At 35.7% G+C, this 19444-nt stretch overlaps 1 protein-coding gene across 1 annotated transcript in view; it reads right to left on the bottom strand.

Annotated features, from left to right (window-relative positions):
- IFT80 (intraflagellar transport 80) overlaps positions 1-19444 on the bottom strand; it is a 140483-nt gene that overhangs the window by 38570 nt on the left and 82469 nt on the right. The window contains exons 10-12 of the mRNA XM_030328653.1: positions 11013-11131; positions 6499-6573; positions 2989-3152 (exon numbers count right to left, since the gene is read on the bottom strand). Coding sequence (XP_030184513.1) covers positions 2989-3152; positions 6499-6573; positions 11013-11131 — 358 coding nt within the window. The remainder of the gene's footprint in view (positions 1-2988; positions 3153-6498; positions 6574-11012; positions 11132-19444) is intronic.

Consider the following 19444-nt stretch of genomic DNA (forward strand, 5'->3'; position numbering starts at 1 on the left):
CTAAACCCATTTTCTTTTCATAGCTAGACAAACTAGTAACTTCTTAAAAATAAAAGCATTCCATCCTTTGATGACTGCACATATTACAAAGAGATGGAGGTATATGGATGGACTTGCATACTTCTTTCCACAACTGTAGGTGGCCCTGATCTAAGGGAGGCTGGACCTGTATTTTAGTGTTAGTATGGAGCAGAAACTGGTAGATAGAACAACTAAGGAGTTGGGGGCTGAAAGAGTTGCTTCTAAACATAAGTAACTGCTCTCTAACTTCTACTCTCCCCTTATCCAGACATTTGTTTCAAAGAGTCATCCAGACTAATACCATAGCCTATCTGTGCAAGTGTTTGAGGAGAAGGAAGTCAAAAGCAGTAGTATCTCCACTACTTAATCAATCACCCAAAGTGGTAGAATACTGTACTTGGTCCAAGAATCCTGCTTATAAAGGAGCTCCCAACTTAGGAAGGAAGCACTGTTTTCGTATGTGAACGGCCCCCCTTGAAGGAAAATTTCATAGGTTAAAGATTCTAGGTACTTCACTTGTGCCTTCTATTATTAGCACATACTTCTATTTAACCATCAATGAATACTAGCTTCTTTTAAAAGAAACATAAGGAAAATATTTTCCTACTCATTTTATATCAGTTTACAATAATAATTTTATTTTGGTCTTTTTGATTTTCTGTTTACAGCCAAACAGAATTGCATGATTATCTTCTTCAACAATCAAAATTTATGTAAGTAAAACAGATAATTTATTGGCAGATAATCCATATTTCTGAAAATGTTGACGATTCTTTCTAGCTCTAAAGTGCTATGAATTATCAAAGTATTAAAGAGTAATGAAATATGTTTCAGATATGAATTAAATATAGAAAAATTCAGAATAGGGATGTCTGGGTGGCTCAGTTGGTGAAGTCTCGGACTCTTGATTTCAGCTCAGGTCATGATCTCACAGTTGGTGAGTGTGAGCTCGCACTGACATCATGGAGCCTGCTTGGGATTCTCTCTCTCCCCTCTCTCTCTCTGCCCCTCCCCTGCTCATGCTGCTCATGCTTTCTCTCCTCTAAATAAATAAATAAAATGAATAAATAAATAAATAAATAAATAAATATTCAGAATAAGGTATATTCAGTTGTAAATGTAAGTTCCTTATTACACCTTCTGTCTAAAATATGCAGTGTTGAACAAGAAAAGTACAGACAACTCATAATGATCACTGGGATTTTCAAATTTAAGTTTATTGAGAAAAAAATCTGACCTCCAAGTTATTAACAATTAGTCATCGTAAATGTGTCTGCTATCTAGATACTATCTTACTTGATTCTCTTTTTTAGCCAGAAAGGAAGTCCTTCAAAAATAAAACAATCACCAAATGTCCTCTCTCAGAGAAGGTCTAAGGCATGAAGACACAAACTCTGTTTAGGAGAATTATATTTCTACCAGTATGAGACGGGATGGGATCTGAAAGTACTGAAAATTAAAAAGCCGGAGTTTCTTAGCTCCTGAATTAAGGTTTCCACAGCATAAACTAACAAAATTAACCATCACATCAGATTTTTTTTTGTAACATGTCACAGTGATAAACAACATTTGGCAATATGTACCAAGAGAGAAAAACAATTATTTAATGTTTTTTCCACTAGGCTTTGGGAATAACTCACTCTCACTCTTACCTCACTGGCTCTGCTTCCTCTCATCCATCTCTAAGTATTGATGTGCTCAGTCTTTGGTCCTTTCTCTGCCTATACTTACTTCTTGGATGATTTCTTTCAGTGCCATGGCAGCATCTGTATACCAGTGACTCCCAAATTTGTATCTCTAGTCCCCAACTCTCTCCTGAGTCCTAGGCTTGTCTAACCTACTGTTTACCCTCCATTCCTGCTTGAATGTCTGAGAAGCATTCAAACTTACCATGACCAAAATAGAATTCAGTTTGTGGACCTCCTCTAAACTTCCTCCTTCCCCATCTTCCATCTCATTCATCCAGGACAAAAATGCGTGCCTCTTCTCTTTCATCCAACATCCCTACCATGGCCAAGTCTTTATATGATCTGGTTCCTGCTTATCTATCTTTCTGTCCTCTCCTCCCACTCTCTGCCTAGCTCATGTTGACCTAGTCCCATGGACTTCTAGCAGTTCCTTTTACATGCCAATCATCCCCACCTCAGAACCTTTGCCCTTGCTTGTCCTATAGTCATTCCCCTACCTCACCTCCAGCATGCTCTATTCCATCGCCTTGCATTTTCTTCACAGCACATATCATTAGCTGACTACTTATTATAATTTGTATGTTTATTTGTGTGCCTTATTCACTGTTGTATCTTCAACTTCTAGAAAAATACCTGGACATAGCAAGTACTCAGTATCTGTTGGATAAATGTCATTGAGATAGAGCAATGCCCTAAAAACATCGTGTCACTGTACTATGGAATTCCAAAACATCAGACATATTTATATTTTTTTCTAAATACTAATGCAATCTATATTTTTATATGAAAATTTTAAATTCATAACTTTATTCTATTTAATTAATTCAAAATATATATAAATATAAAAATATTTATAAAAATATACATACATATAAGCAAAATACATAGCACAATGAAACACAATATTTATTGTATTTACTGTTACCAAATGAAGGAAAAGGAACATTTTAAAAGATCACAAAACTTAAAAAGTAACAAGACATTTTTAGGACTCACAATCATGAACTCAAACTCTCTACCAACAGCTACTAAATACATAAAGATTTATTACTTACCAATAAGCTTTGATGTTGTGACAGTACTTATCTGTTCTACCAATTGGGTATAATATGTCAACTTTAGTTCTTTAATTAATTTATGCTTAGGACAAATAGGAAGTTCATAATTCTTTCATATAAAGTGAATATATTAATAGATGAGAAAATAAAAGAAAGGAAATTTTACAGTGTTAACAAATTTCATGGAAATGTGACATGGAAAATTATAGAAATACACTTACTTTTTTCATCAGCTTTGTCTTTTATTGCTATGGTATCATTACTCAGAGATACAGTCTGTGCATTCAGAATATCTGTTCTCATTCCAGGAAATTTTGGAGAAGAAATGAACCGGCCTTCATAAGAATATAAATAGATACCACCACCATCTACAAGAAGAAAATGTCTAAAAAAAAAGGATAAAAATACATTCTCAAATAGAAGCTTACTCTGTTTTCATTTTTATATGAGAGAATAGTGTATTCTTTGGAAAAATCTAAATCAAATTTTTTTCCTTTGAAAATTTATGAACATTGCAAAAAACAATTCAAACAACAAAGAGAAAGCAAAAGATCTCTTGCAATTCTATCTCTAAAGAGATAACTTATGGCAAAGTATGGGTGTATTATAATTTCATTTTATTGTCATTGCTTTTTAAATTTTTTTAAATGTTTATTCATGTATTTTAAGAAAGAGAGAGAGGGCAAGGGAGGGGCTGAGAGAGGGAGAAAGAGAATCTTAGGCAGGCTTCATGCTGTCTGCCTGATGTAGGGCTTGATCTCACAAACCATGAGATCATGACCTGAGCAGAAATCAAGAGTTGGGCGTTTAACCGACTGAGCCAGCAAGGCACCCCTATTAACTCAGTCCTGATAGACATTTATTTTATTTCAAATTATTCACTGTATTTTTTTGTTTTTATTTTGTAATGTTTATTTTCACAAGAGACAGAGTGTGAGCAGGGGAGGGGCTGACAGACAGGGAAACACAGAACTCGAAGCAGGCCCCAGGCTCTGTGCTGTCTGCACAGAGTCCTACCCAGGGCTTGAACTCACGAACCATGAGATCATGACCTGAGCCGAAGTTCAATGCCTAACCGACTGAGTCACCCAGGTGCCCCTAAATTATTCACTGTTTTAAAGAATGCCTAGTGTATACACATCTCTGTATGTCTACCTTATTTCCTTAGTGTAACTTCTAGAAATGTAATAATTGGATGAAAGGGCATATACTTAAACAATTTTATTTATTTTTTTATAAAATGTTTTATTTTGAGAGAGAGAGAGAGAGAGAGAGAGAGAGCGCACACGTGAATGGGGAAGGGGCAAAGAGAGAGAGAGAGAGACAGAGAAAGAGAATCCCAAGCAAGCTCCATATGTCAGTCCAGAGCCCTACACGAGGCTTGAACCCACAAACCATGAGATCATTACCTGAGCTCATGACCAAAATCAAGTCAGACGCTCAACTGACTGAGCCACCCAGGCACTCCTACTTAGAAAATTTTAATCTTTATTGTTAAACTGCCCTTTGAAAGGCTGTAATAATTTACAATCATACCATTGCTATATTGGAATGCCTATTTCCTCAATGCTGAACACAGTATTACTTCTTAAGATCTTAAGTTCAAAAATTTAATATCCTTGATTCAGAACTATTTCTTGATCCAGGAATTGCTCATTGTTCTTTCTTGCCATGGAACAAATATATACATTTTAATTAAATTAATACTTGAGTACTGGTATGTAGTTTATTTGATTGAAGGCTTTGGCCCTTACCCATTAGTGTATGAAAACAATATTTGCTAATGTTGACAAATGATACATCATATTAGTATAAATTCTTTCTTTGTTTCAATACTAAAACCTTTTTCTATCCTGAAAAAGACACTATAAGTTTTTAACTTCCTTGTGAGTAAACAGTTTTCAAGGAGCAAAGTTTTCTCAGTACAGAAATAAGACAAGCCAATAGGTGGTAAGGAAATTATTCTTTAACTGCCTAATTAGTTATGCCATTAACAAATGCCTTTTCTAAGAGCATATTCAATAAATACACTTATAAGTAATGTGTAAATGAATAAATTTGGAACTATTTGAATAAAAATAATTTCAGAAATATGGTGTTTTAGATAGCTGAAATCTTACCTTTTTAAGTGGCAAAGACGTCTTTTTCATATTAAAAGTTTATGATATAACTAAATAAAGAAATATATTTCAATTTCATTAAACAGATGGTACAAAATTTGACACAATTTTCTTGATCACTCAAGGTCATCAATATGATGACCATACTCTTCAGTAACTGTTTAACTGACAGCTTTGGTATACAGGAGAATCTGTTCATGCATCAGAATAATGAAGCTATTCAGCTATACAGTTCTGTGCTTTTAGTTTTCTCTATGCTGCTTGCCAGGCAGTCACTTTTCTTCTTGTCCTTGTGCCAGCCTCTAACAGCCCACGAGCATTCCCCTTCTGGTTTGCTATTTATAAAAGGCCGTGGGCTAGAAAACCTGATAACAACACTATTAAGAGACTGCCTAGGTGGTGAGTAAAGGAATAAGGAATAAAGTACACGGTTTTAGTGCAAAGATTTCACAGGTAGCTATATTAGGTAATTGTTGATTCTATTTTCAAACTTTATTCCAGGTTTCATTGGATTGTAGCTTTCTAAAACTGATGGTTCAATAGGATATCACTGTACTTGATTGATGAGTTTTCATGAAAAAGTGTGGGTTCCTGAGCCATAGCTATTTCAACCTTACTCTAGTTTGTTGGCCCGGTGTTCTATAGTCCTGTATACACTGAAAGTGTGGGTAAAGAATATTATTTTTGAAACTTCAGATCACAGCCTAGTAGTGGCTCATAAAATCAATGTGTTTCAACCAATATTTAAAACCAAAAACAAGAACAAAGGGGCACCTGGATAGCTCAGTCAGCTAAGCATCTGACTTGATTTTGGCTCAGGTCATGGTATCACTGTTTGTGAGTTTGAGTCCTGTGTTGGGTCTGCACTGGCAGTGCGGAGCCTGTTTGGGATTCTCTCTTCTCTCTCTCTGCCCTCACTCTGTTCTCGCTCTCTCAAAATAAATAAATAAACTTAAAAAAACAAAAGGTTTTTCTAAAGCCTTTTTTTTTAAACCTTGTTTTTTAAAAAAACAAAAGGTGTTCAAAAAAATGAACACCTTTTAAATTTCTCAATTAAAAATTTTAGTGTAGTAAATGCTAATATATATATATAAATTTGTGTATATATATATATATACATATATATATATAAAACCTATATATAACCCTCAAGAATTTTTTAAGAATGTAGAGAAATTCTGAGAGCAAAAAGTTTCAGAACCACTGACCTAACAGCTTATTCTCTCACTTTTTCTTCTTTAAAATAAATGGAAACAGGGGCGCCTGGGTGGCTTGGTTGGTTAAGCGTCCGACTTCGGCTCAGGTCATGATCTCACGTCTGTGAGTTCGAGCCCCACGTCGAGCTCTGTGCTGACCGCTCAGAACCTGCAGCCTGTTTCAGATTCTGTGTCTCCCTCTCTCTCTGCCCCTCCCCTGTTCATGCTCTGTCTCTCTCTCTGTCTCAAAAATAAATAAACGTTAAATAATAAAATAAAATAAAATAAATAGAAACAGACTGACTCCAAATGACTAATATACCATTCTGTAAATGACATGCTTTATACAGTGTTTTACTGCAATCTGAAATATTTCAACCCCAAATTCAATAGTCAAACAAGATAAACAAATTACCTTTCTGCCTGCAGAATTAAACTAACAGTTCCTTCTTTTAGATCAAATATAAGAGGTGTATTCCAGTTCTTCGTACTAAAAGACAAATAAAAAGGACACTTATTAACATTTAAAATACCAAATGCTTTTTAATAAATAGATATGTATTCATTTAAAAAAATTTTTTTTTCTTTTTTTCAACGTTTTTATTTATTTTTGGGACAGAGAGAGACAGAGCATGAACGGGGGAGGGGCAGAGAGAGAGGGAGACACAGAATCCGAAACAGGCTCCAGGCTCTGAGCCATCAGCCCAGAGCCTGACGCGGGGCTCGAACTCACGGACCGCGAGATCGTGACCTGGCTGAAGTCGGACGCTTAACCGACTGCGCCACCCAGGCGCCCCGATATGTATTCATTTTAAATAGTGTCTTCAGTTTCACAGTAACTGTATATATTTCTATTACAGCACTTGGCACATTGTTCTGAAATCATTCACTTACATGTCTGTAAGTGAAACCAAATTCTGTGTAAGTAGTAAGTACTCAGTAGTAAACATTCAATAAATGTTTACTCTAGGCATCACAATATGTGAATTGAGGAATCGTAAGTGCAAGTTCTGTCATTTATTAGCTATGTGGTTTGGGCAAGTCATTTTATGTTTCTTTTTTTTTTTTTTTTAATTTTTTTTTTCAACGTTTATTTATTTTTGGGACAGAGAGAGACAGAGCATGAACGGGGGAGGGGCAGAGAGAGAGGGAGACACAGAATCGGAAACAGGCTCCAGGCTCCGAGCCATCAGCCCAGAGCCTGACGCGGGGCTCGAACTCACGGACCGCGAGATCGTGACCTGGCTGAAGTCGGACGCTTAACCGACTGCGCCACTCAGGCGCCCCATTATGTTTCTTATCTGATATAGTAGCGGCATGGCACGGTGAGGAAAGGATGAATTTTTGGCTAGACAGATCAGGATTAGCAATCCAGTTTCACCACCTATTGTCCATATGATCTTAATAAGGTCAACCTCCTAAGCATCAATTTCCTTATTTGTAAATTGAGATAATGACGACTCAAAGTGTCTAGCTAACTGCCCGTTATATACTAGATAGTGAATAAAGAGACATTATAATAACAATTAACATTATGAACATGAATATTTTTCCTGTAGCTCTCCCAGTGTCATTGTTGGGCTAAATGAAGATTTCTGTGAAGCATTCTGTAAACTGTAAAATACTATATAACTGTAGGCAATGATCATACTTATTGAATAAATTGATAAGTAAATAAACAAACAATTCCTTTAGTTTTTATAATAGGGATTCAAAGATAGGAAAGGGGGAGAGAACATTTACAAACTGAAAGACTCACCCCAAATAATCAAAGTTGCACAGTTTAAAATATTTTATCATTCCTATATATTCTGACTTCCTCTCAATTACTTTCATGGAACCAATTCTTTAAATCAGATTAAGTCTCATATTCAGATCCAGAAAATGGGGGAAGGGAAAGGCTGCAGTAAGTGGGCGCACTGGTGGGAAATTAATATTGGCTAATGCAAAGAGTCTGATACCTATTTCAATAAGTAAAGGCATGCGCAAAACAAAACAATGAATAAACTATTAATAATAACTAGGCCTGGGGTCACAGGTATGATAAAAATATGTGCTTTTGTACATTAGAAAAAATATCATAGCTTGCTTCATGTACATAGTCGTTAAAACTAACCTTCATTCTTTGGTAAGAATAGTGATTGTGGATTTTTTTAATGTCCCCTTGCAAAATATCTGAGAGTTATGACAATGGAGATAGGTATATATATATATATATATATATATATATATATATCTGCCACAGAAATATAAGCTCCTTAAACCACACTGTCAAATAGAGCAAGAGTATTTTCTATACAATGATATGAAACTTCAAATGAAAATTTAACAAAGAATACTTATATATCATGTTCCTTTTTCTGGAACTTCTTTTCATATAAACCACTATACTGCTTACATGTTTGTCTTAAAAATTATATTTTTATTACTAAAAAAGGGCAACAGTTATTAAGAACTTGGACTCAAACCCTAGCTCTTCCTTTAGGAAAGAAGTAATCTGATCTAGAGTGAGTTACTTAAATACTCTCTGTGTCTTTCAGTTTCTTCATCTTGGAAAATGGGAACAGTCATACTCAACACACAGGGTAAATTAGACCATGACCAAAAAAGACAGTATAATAGAGCTCAATAAAAGATAGTTTTTGTTATCTAAAATACTAGTAGGTTTTACAATTTAATGAAATATATTTTGGTGACGATCAGTCTCAGCACTATCTCATTCCCACTACTGCTCCCTGGTATTTCACTTTCAGAAATATTTTGTGCCTTAATAAATGTCTTGACAAGAGAGGGGAGGCAAGACTAACTTATAAAAAAATAAAAGCAATCTTATATTCTGTCACATATTAACTGGTATATGAAGATTAGGGTGACAAAAAAAAGTAAAGAGACAAAAAAAATTAAATAACAGCTGCTAAACTTTCGGTAAATATTTTAAAAAGCCACCTCTGATGCAAGTAACACATGATACTAATCCTCCAGATTCAAACATTCTGTCATTGCCAATAAACTAGCAGAATAAACCCCTCACATGGGGTGGTTAAGAGACCTACTGTCTTCAAACGAACCCTAAACTGAAGAGATCTTCTCTATTTGACTCAACCCCATGAAAATTAATTATTCACATTACTATGTGCGCTAAGTGATTGTGAAATTTCTTCACATCCTATAATCCCTTCCCTGTATATCAACTGTTTAACTAGGTATCTTTCTTTACTTTTCCCAAAGTCATACTGTTGTTCACTTTCATGTAAGAAAAATATTTCCCTTAAATTGAGCTGCTTATTTCTTTATCCCCTCTCTTCTCTGCTTCTCCCATTTAATTCTTCCAGGCTTGGCTGCTGTCCTAAGTTGTACATTCTGATTAGTAGTAGACTTATGTATAGTTAGTGAGAATTTTTAACAATTAATTATACCAATTTTTATTGTTAATAAAACTGTATACCTTTGTCTTGCACATTACTGGGCTTAGGAATTCAAGACACTACTACCCTTCATGTTTTTTGATTCATTAATTTATCCAAAAACATTTATCTACCAAGTACCTACTACATGTTGAACACTAGGTGTATAGATGTGACTAAGACACATGTAGTCCCTATCTTCAATTTTATATTGAATGATTATAACCACATAATGTTACAAATAGAAGCACAAAATGTAAAAAACAGTCCCTAACTATTCACAATTCTTGAAAGTATCAGAGTGGTTACATTAGTTTTGTGGATAGTTGAGAAGTCAGCTGGTGGCATGCTAGAGCCAGCTTGTACCAAGTGGTGTATTTTCAGGAAGTTTGTAAGCCAAGTATTAAAAGCTATTATTGGGGCACCTGGGTGGCTCAATCAGTTAAGCCTCTGACTCTTGATTTCGGCTTAAGTCATGATCTCACACTTCATGGGGTCGAGCCCCACACCAGGTTTTGTGCTGACAGTGTGGAGCCTGCTTGGGATTTTCTCCCTCTCTCTCTGCCCCTCTCCCACTGGTGCTCTCTGTCTCTCTCAAAATAAATAAACTTAAAAAAAAAAACCTATTATTTAAAATTAAATTATATAAACTTATACTTAACGTATTATATTCAAAAACAAAGATAATAATAATCCAAACTTATTCCTTCCAGATTATACTATTATCTATGCACTTGAGATTATATACATCTGTTGTGTCCATATGGTGGCAATTCTATATAACGGCCTTCAGTGACATCATAATGGTAGCTTAAACTGGCCACGGTAGAAGTATTTACATTATAGAAGTAGGTAAACACTGCAAATTGGGTTTGTTTGTTCATTTCCAGAAAGCCAGTTCGACACTTTTCAGCACATATTGAGTTACACTTTAAAAAATACCATGTATATTTGTTTTAGGCACAAGTTTCTTGGATGTACTGAATTATTCTCCATTTTCAAATACAGGTAGATTGAATAAATTTTCTTCCATCATTTCTGGACAACTCTGGATTATCATTATGAATATCCATGATTACTTTGGGCTATGATATTAAGCTTGAATACTTCCTTGTATCCCTATTGAACATCTTTCAGCCTATTGTCAGGCCACTAACTGTCCCTTCTCTTCCAGTGGTTAGGTGGGTCTTTTTCCTACCATTTATCAGCTGCTCCTCTGGGCTATGAAGTTATAGTTGTTGTACTAAATTCCTTAGAACTGTGAGTAAAGTAAGAGTAAACACTATCTCAGAGAAGGTATTTTCTATTATAAAAATGATTATTAACTGATGCACAAACTTTATTAGATCTATTTTTAGTGCTCATAGCTCATTTTTAAACCATTTCTTGGTTGGGAGTTAAGTTTGAAATAAGTGAGGTTTTAAGCAAATTAAGTTTAAACCAACCCATGTTGATGTGAAAGCTTGAAAATAAATACCTCATCACAGACAAAACTCTGGATTTTTAAGAAATGCAAGATGCTTACGAGAACACATAACATTGAAGAGATGTTGAAACAACTAAGTGTGCATAGTTCAAAGATGCTTTAATGACTCTATCACGGAATTCCAGTAAATCCACTGCATCATTAAGAACGTTACGAACCTAAACAAGGAAAAATGAAATACCAACAAACAACATTAAAATACATCAAAATTTTAACCAGGTAAATTAGTAAGATTTTGAAGCATAAAAAAATTCAGGGGCACCTGAGTAGTTTAAGCATCTGACTTGATTTCGGCTCAGGTAATGATCTTGTGGTTTAGGTCATGAGATGGAGCCCTGCATTTGGTTCTGTGCTGACAGTGTGGAGCCTTTTTGGGATTCTCTCTCTCCCCCTCTCTCTACTCCTCCCTTCCTTGGGCATGCATGCATGATGCATGCACACACTCTCTCAAAATAAATAAATAAATAAATGTTAAAAAATCAACCAACAAAAGAAATACACAGAAAATGTCCTAGAAATAAGTAGAAATAAGTATATTTCTAACCTGAAAGCCAATTTGAACGGTCTAGCAATGGAGAAATAAGGTGAAAAATGCTATAACATTGAGATATAGCTATATATATATATGCATAGGAGTTGGAAAGAGACTGTGCGATTTCTGCCCCAAACAGAAAAATATCTTCTTAGGGCTAGGTTTTACTTTAAAATTTAAGTTCTAAAAAAAAGAGATACAATAATTTTAAAAAGTCAAAATGGAGTAGGAGGTATTAGTAAAGAAACCAACTGCACAGTCAAGCTTCACAGAGGGGCACAAGTATTTCCACATGTAAAAACACAGAGATAATGTATAAGAAAGCTAAGCACCAACTAACAAAGATTTCACCTATAATAGTCAAACTGTTACAAAGTCAGTAACAGAACAAAGTTTGCAAGGATTTTAACACTTGGCAGTATCTGCTAACAACCTTGATATTAATGGGACAATCTGCAGCAAATGAAGAAAAATGTTGAGCAAGTTAAATTTATCTAATCTTTTGCCAATACCAGAATGGGGAAGACACTGTAGCAAGAGGTAAAAATAGAGAAAAAGAGATTAATTGTACCTATAAGTTAGCATTTCTTTAAATTCCCCTCAAAATATTATCATCTTTCTAAATATAATATGACAATTACAGTATTAATGAAGAATGAATGGGTATGGAAAAAAAGAAAGATAAAGTCAAACTTCTTTTAACTACTTCTTTAAAGCACTTCTACCTATAAGGCATATTGTATTTTTATTATCTGCTCAACTCCATACTCACCAAACTAGTAAAACTGCTATAACCATGATGGAGATAGCAACATTACACATACATATATTCCTTGACCCAGAAATCTTACTTTTAGAATTCTATCACAAAGATAAATAAGCAAAATTATGAAATAACACACACACACACACATACACACACAGTACCACTAATGTCTTTAGAAACTCTATAATCTTAAATTTGAATTTGAAACTTCAGTATACACTCATGATGTATTTTTATCTGTCAAAAACAATACACTTTGGGGCTCCTGGATGGTTCAGTTGGAAGAGCACGCAACTATTGATCCCAGGGTTTGAGCCCCATGCTGAATGTAGAGATTACTAAACAAACAAACAAGCAAACAAACAAACAAAACAAACACATATTATCTAGAAGTAATTATCAAACCAGCAGCAAGGAGCACACCCAGCACACACCAGGATTATGGTCTCTAGATAACATTTCCCTCCCAAAAGGAGCAAGTCCTTCTTGTAAAAACTGTTGATTCCAAGTCTGGGACAGGAAATATATGAGAAGCCTATAATATCTTATCAGAAATACAAGCAAGTTATTGAAGTCATCTCAAAAGAACATAGGAGCCAATTGGTCAAAGATGGGACCATTTGAATATTAAATAGAATAATGACTGCAACAGATTGAAACACAACAAAAATGTTAAAATCTGCAAGTTTATAATGATAACATCAACAAACAATAACAATAACAAGATACAACAACAACAATAATAACAATAACAAGATTCATTGGGAAATCAACTCATTATCTGAAGAATGGTAAATACAGAAAATACTTCAGAACTGTCTCAACTCAGGGTAACCAAATGGTTGAAAAGGCAAATGTCTTATGGGAGAACTTTACTAACAAATGCAGAAGGAATGATAGAATTACAAGACTATCATTTTGCAAATCCCAATGAAACATAGTTTTAGACCAGTATTATCAATGGCTACTAAAAATATTAAAGTAAAAGCCCAATGGGCTTTTCAGGCTTTTTCTTCATGATAGATGAATCAGACTCACAACACCTGGAGACACTGATTCATCCTAACATCACTAAAAGAGAGATAAATAGACATGTGTGTCTCTTGATGTGATGCAATAGGAAGTCCACAGCATTACTTACAAAGTGTTCTTTATTCTTATCAAGGTTCTCAATCTAATAACCAGTCTACAAGAAATACTGGGCCTAGATGAACATGTTAAATGGAATCATCCCATAGAGATGCAAACAGGTAAATGTGAAAGTTTTAGCAAAACAAACCACCTGGTTTCTTAAATAAACAGATAAGAACGAGGAGAAATTGCTTCACATTTAAACAGACTGAAGAGACAAATTAGCTAAATGCAATGTGGAACTTTGTTTCCTGATGTAAACAAACCAACCATCTAAATATATATTTAGAAAATAATTGGAGAAGTGGGACCTATTATCACAGAAAGATATATTTAGGAAACAACTGGAGAAATGTGAAATGCTACCATGGTTATGTTAAAATAAATTTTCATCTTTTAGACACTTTTTGAAAGTCTTAATAAAAAGAGTAATGCTAGACTAATGGTAAAAAAAAAAAAGACACTGATATGTTTGCTTCACTCTTGAATAAGTGGGGGAAATGACTGCAAAATGAAGAGTAGTCTGATGGTAGGTGCTTTAAAGGAGCTGGGGTTGTTTTGGGAGGAAGAAATTATTGTGGTCTGAAATCAGCAATGATGGATAAGGAAGACTCTCACCTAATCTCCAAACCCAGTAATACATGGCAGAAAGAAGAAAAGCACTTCTACTTGAAAAGGCTGTGGAAGTAACACCAGTCTCAGGAATCAGCCAGTTTTTACTTGGAACAAAAATGTGAAGAGTGCTTTCAATGAAAAGGCTGGGTTGTGTCTGCAAAGCCACAGATGTGTGCTGCAGGTTGCATACTGCTCAACTCCAGGGCTCTAGAATAGGCCCCCTAGAACTAAGCAGACCATGACTGTAGGTGGTGACTCTGTGAGTCTCTCTAAGTCCAAGGCTTTTTTAGGTCTTTCACAAAGGGGAGACTACAACTACCTTACAGATCCCCATGCTCTAATTTTAAAGAGACCTAGATCAGCCCACTTGTCTCACATCAAGTACTTTTAGTTCCATTAGCCAGCAGAGCCACTCTGCTGAGTGAGAGCCACTCACTGCCTTTGCCTCCCTGCTTCTGGACCAGGAGTGAAGCACATCGGAGACGTCACACTCTCCATTTTTGTTCCATCTCTGGACCTAAGAGATGTTTCCCTTGTTTTTGAGTCCAGATGAGTCTTTTTAAAAATTACCTTTAAATACTATATTAAATAGACATATATTATTGATCTCTGTGGAACCATAGGTATGTCTCTTTTTCCAAGTGTGAACTTATGACACCATCATAAGCCTAAGCTCCCAGAGACCTTTTTAAAGGTCCAAAATACCAACCTCTCCTAGAAACATTTTAAAGCTAATGGAAGAAAATGAAAGTGGTTTTTTTTTAATGTTTATTTATTTTGAGAGACAGAGAGAGACATGGCATGAGTGGGGGAGGGGCAGAGAGCGAGGGAGACACAAAATGCGAAGCAGGCTCCAAGCTCTGAGCTGTCAGCACAGAGCCTGACGCAGAGCTCAAACTCACGAGCTGTGAGATCATGACTTGAGCTGAAGTTGGACGCTCAGCCAACTGAGGCACCCAGGCGCCTCCCCCACTTTTTTTTTTTAAGTAGGCTTTACAACCAGTGTGGAGCCCAATGTAGGGCTTGAACTCGTGACCCTGAGATCAAAACTTAGACAGTTAACCAACTGAGCCACACAGGTACCCTGAAATGAATGTTTTTAAAGGAAGTTATATGTTAGTTTCTTTATAGCAATATGATACGTAGTGAAAAAAACTGGCTGTTAATACAAGTTTAGGAAAATTCAATATTTAATAATACAATTGTATAGGCCTCTGCCATTATTCAACTTACAAACAGATTTCTTAAAATTCATGTTTGCCTAAAGCTTCACATGGGGGAACTCCCTTTTTTGTGAATCTGGAACACTAGAACTTAAACAGGAATAAAACATCCCAGCTATAATAACAAAACTAAAGACATTCTGATAATTGCGGTTATAATTTCAAAACTATGGCAATCCCACATCAGAAAGGTCCTGTGCTGAATTTTAAAATGCACCCGTTTACTCTGTTCAATTCAGGGAAGCTCCAGGATTAACCTCTTAATACTGTGTCACCCAATACTTCTACCTGACCACAATATTTAGACTCCTCAGATTGACATAAATCCAAAAATTCTGTTTCCACATTTGTAAAATACTCATTTAATCCTATACATAGATATAATCATAGTAATAGTTACCATTTATTATTGTTTTACATACATCAACTCATTTAATCCTCAAAATCACTCTATTGTTAACTCTTACCTTTACAAAAGATAAGGTGACTAAAAATCAAATAATCTTGAATTATAGCAACTATTAGGAGCCAAAGCTGTGCCCCATGCTAAACTGAGTGTCAGCAGAGACAGAAAAGTAAAGTTGAAACTTGAGAAATGCTTCATCTCCACCTGTACCTTCTCCCTTCTAGGTACTTCCTCCTAACGGAGACATCAACTATCTCTTTCAGAAAGAATCATCCATTAAGATTCAGCCTGAAGGCAAGGGGAAGAGGAAGAAAACTCCTCACTCTAGGTTATTGTACACAGAAAAGTTGAGGTCCAAGGAGACAGGTAAGGCAATGACGCATTGCCGGTAGCAACTGCCAGGTCAAGGTCTACATGTAACAATTAGGACTCAACATAATCTCTGATTTCTGAATTAATGAAACACAAATCAACCAACAGTCCACTAAGCTTCTAAGGAAATTGTAAAACGCTAAACCAGGCAAACAAAAAATGTGATTGTTCAGTCCCTGTGACAATCTGTGACCCCATCTTACAATAAATCTAAAGGGTGAATAAAATGTATAGTCCTCAGAAAGGGAATTCTCCCAAGCAGGAGATCTTCCCAGAAGAGCATACCAGAGTTGCTAAATTAACCAAGAAACTAACTCTACTGCAAAGAAAAAGAGTTCTCAGTATATTCCTGGCCAGCTGGATTTTAGCTATGGACCTGGTAATCATGGTGTGTTGTTTTCTCTCTCCTCTTTTCCAAACTGTTTTCATTGCAGCTGTTCTGTTTTCCCTTCATTAGTGTAAGTTAGGAATATGGGGAGAGGGAGGAGAATAATTAAAACTCACATTTACTTATAGTTTTCTAGACCAGAGATTTAGAACTGAACGGGGTAAGTAGATGAGTCTAAATTATCTTCTTTTAGGGAGGGATGGGTTTGTTTTCAATTGCATACAGAATAGCTGCATTAGTTAGTAGTGCATTTCTGAATTATATGTATATGAATAAGTGTAAGTATATCTGGTAGGTAGCTGGTAAGGTGGTGGTCAGTGATCTCTACCTATTGTTATTCACATCAGTGTAGAAGTCTCTCCACTTGTGTATGGATAGGATCTAGGAGCTTGCTTCTAGTGAACAGAATATGGTAAAAGTGATGAGATGCTACTTCTGAGTTCAGGTTATAAAAAACTGTGACTTATGGGGTGCCTAGATGGCTTAGTCAGTTGAGCATCCAACTCTTGGTTTCAGCTCAGGTCATGATCTCACAGTTTCGTGGGTTCAAGCCCTGCATTGGGCTCTGTGCTGGCTCAGAGCCTGCTTGGGATTCTCTCTTTCCCTTTCTCTGCCCCTCCCCCACTCAGATTGTCTCTGTTTCTCTCAAATAAATAAAAACTTAAAAAACAAAACTGTGACTTACATCTTGCTCACACTTGCTCTGGCCCTTCTCACTTGCTTGTTCTGATAAAGCAAATGGCCAAGTTGTAAGCTGCCCTTTGGAGACGCTACATACAAGGAACTGTAGGTGGCCTCCAGTCAACAGTCTAGAAGAAACTGAGTCTCTCAGTTCAACGGATCATGATAAACAGAATCCTGCCAATAACCATGTCAATGAGCTTAGAAGCAAATCCCCCCCCCCCAGTTGAGCCTTCAGATGTGACTAAAGCCCTGGCCAACACTTTGATTGTAGCCTAGTGAGAGACTCTAAGCCAGAAAACCTAGCAAAGCCATGCCTGGATTCCTGACCCACAGAAACCGAGAAATAACAAATGTTGTTTTAAGCCACTATGTTTTAGAGTGATTTATTATGCAACAATACATAACTAGTACAGTAGGGTTGCTAAACAGCCGAAGGATAAGCCATAGCAGATAAATGTTGGTTTTTGTCTTCCCAGAATCAAATGCTCTTTTCTGGTAAATATGCCTTGGTTTCCCTCTGGGGAACCATTCTCTCCATTATTCTCAGTAACCAAGAGGTTTAGATGGGGTTGATTCATCCTCCCCTCCATCTCCCAACTAAATACTCTAAACCTAGACTTGACACATGAGACCCAAGGCTGAGATTTCTGTTGAAATTACTGGAAGGAGAAAAAGCACTCTTCTTGATGGATCTTAAGTTTATAGAAATATCAAGGCCACCAAAGAGGGAGAGGTTTTGTAAAAAAAAAAAAAAAAGCCAATACAGAGAAAAAGCAAGTCAAGGAAGAAAAAAATGATGAAATCTTGTTATTTAAGCCTTTGAATTCAGTAATTCCTCAAGTCAGTCCATTTCTTGACTTCACATAAAGAAATAAGCTTCTTTCTTCATTGCTTACCTTAAATCAATTTGAGATGAATTTATGGGGGAAAAAAGAGATTTTCAACTAGGAGGTTCCATGAAAAGGGGGACCAAATTTGTTCTCATCACAATTATATTTCCCATTGCCTAGTCCAATGCCTGGCAAGTAGGGATCACTCAATAAATATCTAGTGAATGAGTGTATGAAAGTATTTTAAGAAAAACCACTGAATAGGCCCAATTTAGCAAAAATGCAATACAAATGTTTTATAATCACTGAGAAAGTAAAAACAATAAAAACAGTGTTCTAGTTCTAAAATTTTGAAAGATTATTTACAAACATTATTGTAAGTACAAAAACAATTTGGATTAGATAAGTCATTTAAACACCTCCACTGCTCATTTTATCTCATGTAAAAATCCTCTAATCTCTAGGATGACTCCTTTTTATTATGTAAGAAGAACTCCTCTTTCTAGATATATTCTCATCTTGGGGCATTTGTGAAATTAAGGCTAGAATTTATTTTAGCAATACTATTAGCTAATAGCCCCCCATGCACTATATGGATAAAATAATTATGTCCCCAAATCAATTGATTAGAACTCACAAGGCATGTTTTGTCATATACACAACACTATAAATAATGCTTTAGTTCCCAGGTTAATTAACAGAAATACCTACTTATATATAACATCACCTAGATCCAATAACTAATTTACAGGAAATACAGAAGATAGAGGAGTATGTCAAACCACACCATAGGGACACAATCAATAAAGTCCAGACTGTGGTAAACTCTGCTGGACAAACAATTTGGTTCCTTCAGCAAATAAACTGCAGGGGTAAAACCAGAGATGGAAGGGGAACCTATATATTAGGAAACTTAAAAGACATGTCAACCAATTGCAACATGTAAACCATTTTGGATCCTGATTTCAAAACAAACTTTTAAAAATGTGACACATGGGAAACAGCTGAAAATTTGAACACTTCCTGCATATTTGATAATATTAAGGAATTATTATTTTTGAGGTATAATAATGGTATTGTGGTTATGTTAAAAGAGTCCTTCTCTTAGCTGTATATTGAAAATTTCACAGATAAAATATGATATCTGAATTGGCTTCAAAATAATTGGGGAAGGAGGAAAGTAGATATGGACAATGCCTGGGGCAAGCTTGGTCACGGGTTGGTTGTTAGGGCTGGGTGATGAGTACACAGTGATTCATCACACTATTCTGTCTACTTCTGCATATGTATTAAATTCTCCATAAAAGGGGAACCTGGATGGCTCAATTGGTTAAGCATCCGATTTCACCTCAGGTCATGATCTCCTGATTTGTGAATAAAAGCCCCATGTCAGGCTCTGTACTGACAACTCAGAGCTTGGAGCCTGTTTCAGATTCTGTGTTTTCCTCTCTCTCTCTGCCCTTCCCACTCACTCTCTGTCTCTGTCTCTGTCTCTCTCTCAAATACAAACATTAAAAAAAAAAT

Source organism: Lynx canadensis, chromosome C2 (assembly GCF_007474595.2).
Source record: "Lynx canadensis isolate LIC74 chromosome C2, mLynCan4.pri.v2, whole genome shotgun sequence".
Classification (NCBI taxonomy): Eukaryota; Metazoa; Chordata; class Mammalia; order Carnivora; family Felidae; genus Lynx; species Lynx canadensis.